This window comes from Crotalus tigris, unplaced genomic scaffold (assembly GCF_016545835.1).
Source record: "Crotalus tigris isolate CLP2741 ecotype Arizona unplaced genomic scaffold, ASM1654583v1 scf7180000017791.1120302, whole genome shotgun sequence".
Taxonomy (NCBI): Eukaryota; Metazoa; Chordata; class Lepidosauria; order Squamata; family Viperidae; genus Crotalus; species Crotalus tigris.
The window spans coordinates 204,966-215,259 of record NW_024096638.1 but is presented as its reverse complement, the minus strand read 5'-3'; the positions used below and the strand labels follow the sequence as shown (position 1 = coordinate 215,259).

Sequence of the window (10,294 nt, the reverse complement as noted above, 5' to 3'; positions counted from 1 at the left end):
GAGCAGGGTCTGTAACATTATCTGGGACACTACATACCCTTTCCACAACCTGTTTTCCTTGTTCCCTTCTGGGAGGAGGGGGGTCCATGGTATCCACAGAGAACATCCGGATTCAGCCATAGTTTCATTCCATACAACATTAACCTTGTGAACTCTCAAGTTTCCTCCTTCCGTTATATATTCAAGATGGACAGTATTTAATATTTATTCGCTACGTATATGTAGGGATGTGGGTCTATACTTATGTTGTACATAGTATGTTTAGGTGTGTGTCATGTATGTGTTTCATTTTGAGAGTGGTCAACTAAATTTCATTTTTGACGTGTGCTATTGTGCCCACAGTCAAAAAATGACAGTAAAGGTTATCTTATAGGTCTTATCTCCATAGATGTTTGATGGATCTGGTTCATGCAGGATGTAAGCTGGAGAACTGGCGCTGCCTCCCTGCTGTGTTGGCCTGACAAAGAGGTTGGACCAATTCATAACCGTCTTCAGGGCTCTTAGCCTTGGTGGCCTTTGAGGCTTTGGTCCCCATCTAGTGGTCATCACTGTGGTTTCAGCAGCACAGGATGCTTTTTCAATGCTGAAGCAATAAAGGATTGTATGTGGGTTTTTTTTTTTTAATAAATGTTTTATTGATTTTCTAGTTTTACATTAAGTATTCAAAAAGCAACGTGGCGGCTGGGTTGATCGATAACACAATGACGTACAAATATCTTTGGTACAAATCTCAAACTACTACATCAAATTTTTCCTCTCTTTTCCCCTCAGTATTCACTGTCTCCTGTCTAAACTAATACAATTCTTATTAAATCAGTTCTTACATTTCTCAATACTTTTTGGCTTATACATATCCTTATTATTTTAACATTCAGTCTTTATAGACGATCAACGTCCTAATTAGTTTTCTCCAATTTTTAATTTCCATTAATACTTAACTTTAACATTTAATATTTATAATTCCCAAGTCTTTAGTAAGCGAAGTTCCCATTATCACAATGCATCATGAAATCTAATATTCAGGATACACGTCTTATCTGTTTGGATATATTCTATTTCCCAATCATGTTTAACTTGAACATTTAGTATTTATAATTTCCAAGTGTTAAGTAACCAAAGTTCCCATTATCACAATTCATCATGAAGTCTAATATTCAGAATACACATCTATTTGGATATATTCTATTTCTCACCATCTTACATCAACTAATTGATAATACAGTATAACATTCTTATTTTCTATTAATTTCCAAACGTCTTAAATTTAGTAACCAAATTTTCTCTTGTTTCAACATCAAATACTTCCTCTCTTTTTCTCTTAATGTCTATTTATCTCATATTGGAACTAGTACACTTTTTATTATATCAGCTAAATGAAGACATGTTTATTACGTTTATCAATATATTTTAGCTTATATATATCTTAATTAGCTTTACACTCAATCTTTATAAACAAATCAATATTCAAATTTAAGTTTTAATATTTATACTTCCAAATTTTAAAATACCCAGTTTTCTTTATCTCAGTTCGTATGTGTTTGTTTGCATGTTTGTGTGTGTGGTGTGTGTGAGAGAGAGAGTGAGAAAGAGAGATTGACCGTACCAAGTTGAGAAATTCATATTGCAATTTTTCCACCCATCATTCGTAGTTGGGGGGGGCTGTGAGATCTCCTTGCCATGAGTCCCACCCATGTAGTGTTGTCTGTGGACCCCCCCCACACTAAATGCAAACATGGGACAAACTGAACTTGGTTTGTTCTTAGTCTTTTAAGTGGCCACAGACTACTAGCCAAAGTGGCCTTTGATCACAAGGCAAGGAGGCATGGAGAAATGTTTTCCCTTTTGCATTTGAGCATCCAAGAAGGGACAGGAAAGGAGAAAAGGGAAGAGGAAAGACAAAGAAAAAGAAAGAAAGATGGGAAGGAAGAAGGAGGAAAGGAGTAGAAAGAGGGAAGGAAAAAGAAAGGGGTAAAGGAAGGAGGGAAGGAGGGAAGGAAGGAAAGAAGGAGGGAGGGAGGGAGGGAAGGAAGGAAGGAAGGAAGGAAGGAAGGAAGGAAGGAAGGAAGGAAGGAAGATTATAATGAGCGGGAGGAAGGGTCTCAGGGAAGTCCCGCCTTAGCACTTGGCCACCAGCAGCCCTGCTGCCCTTTTACCATTCCCTTGTCCCCTCCTCCTGACCTCTCCTCGTGGTCTCCCATCCTATTGCTTAGGATGCTTTGGTTACAAAGCCGGGTCTCCTTGTGGGGAAGGAGAGGGAGTGGGCCTCCCTCTGACCCATACATTTTGCCCTTCCGCACATGCCATGAGCAACTTGGCCAAGGAGACTGAGCCAATCGGCAGCAGCCTTGAGGAGGAGGTAAGCGCAGCCGGGCGCCCCCTTGGGAAAGGCTGGACTGGGCGCTTGCCCTCCACTGCCCAGGGCTCCGGGCAGCCTGCATCCCTGGAGGTCCCCTGTGTGGCCTGAGAGGGACAGCCAGGCCCCTCTGGTGGACAAGGGTGTGGTGCTTCCTTGGCTGGAGACAATGGATCCCCCCCAGCCCTGCCCATGCCCCCACAGGTGCCCCCGACATGAGCGACATTGAGCTGGCCACGCCCACCCCGGACCCCCAAGGTCAGCCACAACCCTGATGCGGCCCTCCATGAAATTGAGTTTGATACCCCTGATATAATAATAATAACAATAATAATAATAATAATAACAGAGAATATTTTTAGTTCAGAAATGAATTGTGGTGTCCTTGTGTTCTTTTCTTGCAGCTGATTCATTACCAAACTACAAATAGCCCTCAATTTATGACAGTTCATTTAGTGACCGTTCAAAGTTACAACGGCACTGAAAAAGGCGACTTATGACTTATGACTCAAAGAGCACCGGGAACCCCACTCATTGCTCCTTCTCTCTCCCTCTCCTCCTCCTCCTCCTTCCCCTCCTCCTCTCTGCAAACCCCCTCAATTCTAGCACTGAAGATGTTCCCTAGTTGGCTCATGAAAGGTCTGCAAGAAAACAAGCAAGCTCACAGAGCATGAAGGACCCCACAGTCGTCCTCCTCCTCCTCCTCCTCCTCCTCCTCCTCAACCCCACTCCCTTCTAGCACTGATGATGTTCCCTACTTGAGTAATGAAACATCTGCAAGAAAACAAGCTCAGAGAACGTGAAGGACCCCATAGTCCTTTTCCTTCTCCTCCTCCTCCTCCTCCTCCTCCTCCTCCTCCTCCTCCTCCTCCTCCTCAACCCCTCCCTTCTAGCACTGATGATGTTCCCTAGTTGAGTAACGAAACATCTGCAAGGAAACAACCCAGTTCAGAGAGCACCAAGGACCTCAAATTTCCACCCTGCTCCTCCCCATCTCTGCAAACCCACTTTTAGTGAAGAATCAGGCAGAGACCAGAACTTTCAACAGGGTGTTTATTTGAGGAGGCCTCATTTCTGGAGAAAGGGCTTTGTCCATCCTGAAGCAGCTGGCGGGAAGGTAGTCAGGAGCAGGGAGGCCAAAGAGGAATGACTGAAGCAACAGGGAGACCTTCTCTGGCTGGGCTGGAGGTGAGGATCCGTGGCTGGTGAGGGGGGAAGGGTTGTTTCCCGCTGGGTTCCTCCGTCAGGTCTTGGGGCTCAGTGTGGGCCTGAGGAAAGAGCAGAGGAGAACTGAGAAGGAGGCGCATCTCTGCTGGAACGGGGCTCCTTCCTCTTGGTCAGAATAAGGTCCCTGGGAGGGAATGCAGTGGGCCAGAGTCTCAGGAGGGAGGGGGCATCCCAGAAGAGTAGGAGACAACAGATACTCTGTGTGAGAGAAAGAGGGTGAAGACAGACTCTCCTCAATAGTTCCCAGAATATATTGTGGATTCAGATAGTGGAGTCCTTAGCCTGGCAAGGTTTTGTCTACAAACAATACCCATCTTGGAAGAATCACTGTACGTCATTCTTGGTTTGGGGCCTGACAGAGAGTGGCTGAGGAATTCTGGAAGTCCACACGTGGTGGCTGAGGGATTCTGAAGTCTGCACATGATGTGATGGAATATTGTAAGGAGGTGGGATCATTACATGGAGGGGTGCATCCCAGAAGAGTAGGAGACAACAGATAGTCTGTGTGAGAGAAAGAGGGTGAAGATGGCCTCTCCTCAATAGTTCCCAGAGAATATTGTGGATTCAGATAGTAGAGTCCTTAGTCTGGCAAGGTTTTATCTATGTGTGGGAAATAATAGTCAGCTTGGAAGAATCACCATGTGTCATTCTTGATTTGGGCTGAGGAATTCTGGGAGTTCACACAGATTCTGAGTCTACACATGATGCGATGGAATATAGTTAGGAGGTGAGATCATAAGAGGGAGGAATTCATTCCAGAGATGTAAAAGATAACAGATATGCTGTGTGAGAGAAAGAGGGTGAAGACAGCCTCTCCTCAATAGTTCCCAGAGAATATTGTGGATTCAGATACTAGAGTCCTTAGTCTGGTAGGATTTTATATATGTATGGGAAACAAGAGTCAGCTTGGAAGAATCACCGTGTGTCATTCTTGCTTTGGGGCCTGACAGAGAGCGGCTGAGGAATTCTGGGAACTCACACAGGATGTCTGAGGGGTTCTGGAGTCTGTACATGATATGATGGAATTTAGTTAGGAGGAGGGATCATAACAGGGAGGGGTGCATTGTAGAGGCGTAAGATATAACAGATACACTGTGTGAAGGAAAGGGGGTGAAGACAGCCTCTCCTCAATAGTTCCCAGAGTATATCCTTGGTGTAGAGAGCAGGCTGCTTTAGCGTGGCAAGATTCTGTCTCTAGGTGTGGAACAAGAAAGAAACCTGCTCAGCTTTTTGAGCCTGAGAGACCCCTTCTGGTTTTGAGGAAAGGAATGGGGCTCTGTGGCCCCTTCAGTTCCTACAGGAACTCCTGAATATCAGGGCCACACCTGGGATTTCTTCCTGCGTCTCTAAATACTTTGCTCAGCAGGGGACAAGTCAGGGAGATCCCCCGAGGCCTCTGCAGCTCTCGGAGATCCTGGATTGGGAAACAGCTTCCTATTCTGGGTGTGGTGGCCAAAAGTGTCTTCACTGCAGGGCCCCCTGCCTTGAGTAACCCCTCAGGACCACTTAACTAGCATCCCAAACAGTCACTAATTTTGTCCCTTAATCTGAATGATTACCAAAATATTATCCAAATCCCTGAGTCTGGGATATCTTGGGCAGCTGAAGGGATTGCTCTGCAGGAGGAGCGAGGCCTGGCTGAGGAGGAAGAGTCAGTTAGGAAATGTGAAATATAAATAAATAAAGGAGGAACCTGCCGCGTGAGTTCCTGCTGTGACTCAAGGGATGTGTTTGCAGAGGAGATGAGCTCTTGGGGAAGGCTGTGGCTGCCAATTCTTTTGTGGGCTTGAGGCAGGCTCTGGCAAAGCTCAGCCTCAGCGGTTGCCAGGAAGGAAATCCCATAATGTGGGAGGAGGGGGCTTCAGGGGCCACGAAGGGCTTGGAAACGAGATGGGAAAGAAGGAAAGTGGAAAGGAGACAAGAGGAGAGAGAGGAGGGGAGAGAAAGAAAGAAAGAAAGAAAGAAAGAAAGAAAGAAAGAAAGAAAGAGAGGAAGGAAGGGAAGAAAGGAAAAAAATGAAGGAAAGGAGGGAGGGTGGGAGGAAGGAAGAAAGGAAAGGAGGGAGGGTTGCAGGAAGGAAGGAAAGGAAGGAAGGAAGGAAGGAAAGAAGGAAGGAAAGGAAGGAAGGAAGGAAAGGAGGGAGGGAGGAAGGAAGGAAGAAAGGAAGGAAGAAAGAAAGGGAGGAAGGGAGGGAGGGAGGGAGGAAGGAAAGGAAAGGAAGGGAGAGAGGGAGGAAAAAAGAAAGAAAGAAAGAAAGAAAGAAAGAAAGAGAGGAAGGAAGGAAGGGAAGGAAGGAAGGGAAGGAAGGAAGGGAAGGAAGGAGGGTGGGTTGCAGAAAGAAAGGAAAGAAGGAAGGGAAGGAAAGGAAGGAAGGAAAGAAGGGACGGAGGGAGGGAGGAAGGGAGGGAGGAAGAAAGGAATGGAGGAAGAAAGGGAGGAAGGAAGGGAGGGAGGGAGGGAGGAAGGAAAGGAAAGGAAAGAGGGAGGAAGGGAGGGAGGGAGGGAGGGAGAAAGGAGGTCTAGCTATCTCTAGCTCAGCTGCAGGACCCCCCCTTACCTGGGGGGAAGCACTCCCTGGCGCATCCAGCTGGGCAGCACTTCTTGTCCCCTTTGCAGTCGGAGTCCCAGACACACTCTTGGTCGCAGGGATAGTCAGCAGGGACTTTCACCAAGGGACACTCGCCCGGTTTGACTGGGAAAACAGGAGAGGCACTGGGATGGGTCCAGAACAAAGGACCCTGCTTGCCGCTCTCCAGCCCCCTGCTCAGCTTGTCTGTTAAAAGTTAATTGTTCGGTGTTGGCTTTCCCCTTGTTGCAAATGTGGCCCCGGGATGCAAACAATTAAACATATTGAACAAGACAGCCCACAACAACGTTGCTTTCTCTGGTTCCCTAGAAGACCCACCCGCCTGGAGAGCTGAATGAGGCCACTGTCGTAACCCCTGAGATGTTTTCTATGTAATTTCGTGGAGGGTGTGTATGTGTTTACTTCTCTTTGTCATGTTTTCATCATATGCAAACTAAATAATTGTGTGATGTTTCTGATTCGATCGTCGTGTTTGTGTGTAGGAGCCCTTGCTCCTTCATCCCAGAAGATGGCCTCCAATATGGACCTGACCCACTTCCTCCTCATTAGTGCATCTCATTTTCAACCTTTGCCTTCAAACTGATGGGACACCCCTGACCTTTTGTATGATCAGGACCCTCAGCTTGGCAGGGGTGTCTGCAAGGCTTGGTCAAAAAAGTACAAAATAACAACAACAACAGGATGAGTTCAGTCAAACTCTTGGCTACCATCTTGATTTTTCTCCCACCATGCCGTCAGGGAATGGCGCAGCAGGTATCCAAATGAAGTCAGAGATGCTGATATGAACTTGTAATTTTATATAAATAAATGTATTTTACATCAATATTTACAGCAAACAAGATAGCCAAGCTAGCAGGAGCATCATGAGGTAAATCAACACAGGATCATCGTGAGGTAAATTACAGAGCACACAGAACACACAGGAGAAAAAGGCGGGAAACAAGGAAACTCCCCCTTTTACCCACAGCAACCAATCACAGCGCAGATTGCCTCATGCAGGAGCCAGCTCTCTCCAACGGATCAGCTGTAACTATTAACTGTAGCTGTTCTCACTCATTATACAACTCCACCGTTCCAGTTGCTAGATTTAAATATCTTTAATACATATCCCCCCTCCAGCTGCTCTCTTTTCTGTAAATCTGCTTTGCTAGACCATGAAAAGTTCATGTGCACCATGAACTGGTGACCCCCATCTACACAAAGCCGCTTCTCCTCTTGGTTCTTATGGAGACGAGTCTAAAGACATTGTCTGAAGACCCCAGATTGGCTGCATGGTTGCAAAGAAAGGAGGAGGCACTTGACAACGTTTCTGACCTCATGTCCTACGTCCTGGATGAAAAGGTGATACACTAGATATGGGCTTACAAATTCTAGGAACTATTTTGGGCTTTTTCTTCATCACTTTCTTTTGCTACCATCTAGCTCAGGGATAGGCAACCTTGGCTCTTTTATGACTTGTGGACTTCAACTCCTAGAATTCCTGAGCCAGCATGGCTGGCTTAGGAATTCTGGGAGTTGAAGTCCACAGGTCATAAAAGAGCTAAGATTGCCTACCCCTGAGCTAGCTGTTGTGCTTTGTTCCTACTTCATGCAGGTAACCTGCTTGTTATTATAAAAATTAAAGTACATATATCATTGTGAAGCAATCAAAAGTTTTATGATTTCCATCCAGGTGAGCATTAAGCGAAGGCATTTGACGCCCACCTTCTCTGAAATTAATGGGATTCTGCCCACCCAGAGTGTATGCAATGAGTAGGCCATTACCTTCCGCAAAGGAAGAAGAACAAGCAGGCTTCAAGTGGATCAACTGCAATTCCACGTTAGCCAAACTAAAAGTATTCTTAGTGAGAGGTTCAAAGTCCTGGATTGAGCAGAGGTGTGGGAGACACCCTCAGGCTTACCTTTTGGGGGGACGAGTTGTTTTGTGGTCTTTGCTGTTATCAGTTGAGTAGCAAGGATGAGGAGACCAGCTAGGAGTAGAAGAATCCAAGGTTTCATGATGCAGCTGAAATCCAACTTGCAGCTGCAGCAATAATTCTTCCTCTCAACTGTGCATTTCTAATCTCACTTGGACAGGAGTAGTTCTGCAGGGAGGGTCAGGTGATGCAACATCCGATGATGGTTTGCTGGCATGCTGTGTGCAAGAAAGGGGCGTATACAGGAGAGGAGATTGTTGCCTGAGGCTGACTAGAACTTGCTGTTGGTCAATCTGGCTTTGGTCAATCTCTTGACCTTCCTTGTTCTGTGGCTTGCACTGCTCTGTGTTTTCCATGTCAACTTTGCATGTCCAGCTTTGCATGTCAACATCCTCCAGCCCAAGGAGATGTAAGAGAGAGGGGCACATTTACAGTTACTGCAATAGTGCTTGAAGCTCCTACACTATTGAATCATAACAACCTGCCTCCAGAAGCGGTGAATCCTCCAACCCTGGAAGTTTTTAAGAAGAGACTGGACAGCAATTTGTCTGAAATGGTGTAGGGTTCCTGCCTGAGCATGGGGCTGGACTTGATGACCTCCAAGGTCCCTTCCAACTTTATGATGATGATGATGGTGATGATGATGGATCATCGCACAGTCGGCCAGATGTTCAGACTGGATTTGGCATTTTGTCTACCTATCGAGTCCTTACCCAGGACCTGGGATAGGCAGATGTGGATGTTTGATGGTATTACAGATATCGTCGCAGATGGAAGCAGTTCCTAGTAAGGCCGCCTTTTGCAATTGACTAATAGCGAATTTGTCAATGCCAATGGTGTTCAAGTGGTGCTCCAGTTGTTTTGGGATTGAGCCCAAGGAGTCTATTACTATTGGTGCTACCCTTGCTTGCTTTTGCCACAGTCTTTCTATTTCTATTTGTAGGTTTTTGTATTTTGTTATCTTCTCCAGTTCTTTCTCGTCTATTCTGCTGTCTCCAGGCACTGCCACATCCACTATCCAGACTTTTTTGTCTTTCTTATCGACAGTTGTTAAGTCTGGGGTGTTATGTTGCAGGTGCTTGTCTGTTTGAATTCTGAAGTCCCAGAGCATTTAATTTTATCATTTTCTATGACTTTCTCTATTTTATGATCCCACCAGTTTTTGCTTACAGGCAAATGATATTTTTTGCAGATCTTCCAATGCACCATTGTTGCTACTTTGTCATGCCGCTGCTTGTAATCAGTTTGTGCAATCTTCTTGCAACAGCTTACCAAGTGGTCCACTGTTTCTTCAGCGTCTTTGCATAGGCGGCACTTACTGTCTGTTGCTGTCTTCTCAATTTTGACTTTGTATGCGTTTGTCCTTAAGGCTTGGTCTTGTGCAGCCAGAATTAGTCCCTCGGTCTCTTTCTTCAATTTTCCTGCTCTTAGCCATTGCCAGGTCTTGTTATTATCTGCTTTCCCTGCTATTTTTTTAATGTATTGGCCATGTAGTGCTTTGTCTTCCCATGCCTCATTCTGTTCTTCATTTGGTCTTTCTTGAAGGCCAGTTTGGTCTCTCCAGTAGTCAGTAAGCCTTCCTGATATACTAACTTCAGTGCATCTTCATCATTGTTCTTCAGATATTCTTCCAAAGCCATTTTTTCTTCTTCAACCATCTGATATTATTATATGATGGTTTGGTGCTGGCCTTCAGCACCAGTTGAGTTGGCCAGAATTGGGGTTGGGGTGGGGAACCCAGAGCAGGTAGAAGCCCCCCAACTCTGGAGAGCTACATTCTTTCTGGGCCAAAGAACATGCTCAGTTATCTTGACCTGAAGGGACCAGTTGTGTCTTCCTATCCTTTTCTTATTGAGGCCACAGAGGAGACTAATGTCTTGCAAATGAAAGTAATAGTAATAGTAGTAAAGTTGGAAGGGACCTTGGAGGTCATCTAGTCCAACCCTCTGCTCAGGCAGGAAACCCTACACCATTTCGGACAAATGGCTGTCCAGTCTCTTCTTAAAAACTTCCAGTGTTGGAGCATTTACTGCTTCTGGAGGCAGGCGGTTCCACTGATTAATTGCTTGGAACCATGGATGGAAACCTGCTTGTGGAGTCTTGCAAGCAGACATGAGGCTGTCCACCATAAAAGCAGTGTTTTATGTTGGTTTGATTCAACTGCTCTGGTGGTCTCAGGGATAAGAGTCTTTTAAGACAGACAAGGAGACT

At 45.6% G+C, this 10,294-nt stretch overlaps 1 protein-coding gene across 2 annotated transcripts; it reads right to left on the bottom strand.

Annotated features, from left to right (window-relative positions):
• Window positions 1-3,388: 3,388 nt before the first annotated feature.
• LOC120307539 (waprin-Phi3-like) lies at window positions 3,389-8,676 on the bottom strand. 2 transcript variants are annotated; one of them, XM_039342396.1, is made up of 3 exons: window positions 8,069-8,676; window positions 6,138-6,353; window positions 3,389-3,621 (listed from the first exon to the last, which is right to left on the bottom strand). In XM_039342396.1, exons 1-3 carry the CDS (start codon window positions 8,163-8,165, stop codon window positions 3,611-3,613), a joined length of 324 nt encoding a protein of 107 aa, XP_039198330.1. In that variant the 5' UTR covers window positions 8,166-8,676; the 3' UTR covers window positions 3,389-3,610. The 2 variants fall into 2 exon arrangements, with proteins under 2 accessions (XP_039198330.1, XP_039198331.1); XM_039342397.1 differs by having other exon boundaries at window positions 6,138-6,272; window positions 8,069-8,656.
• Window positions 8,677-10,294: the final 1,618 nt, after the last annotated feature.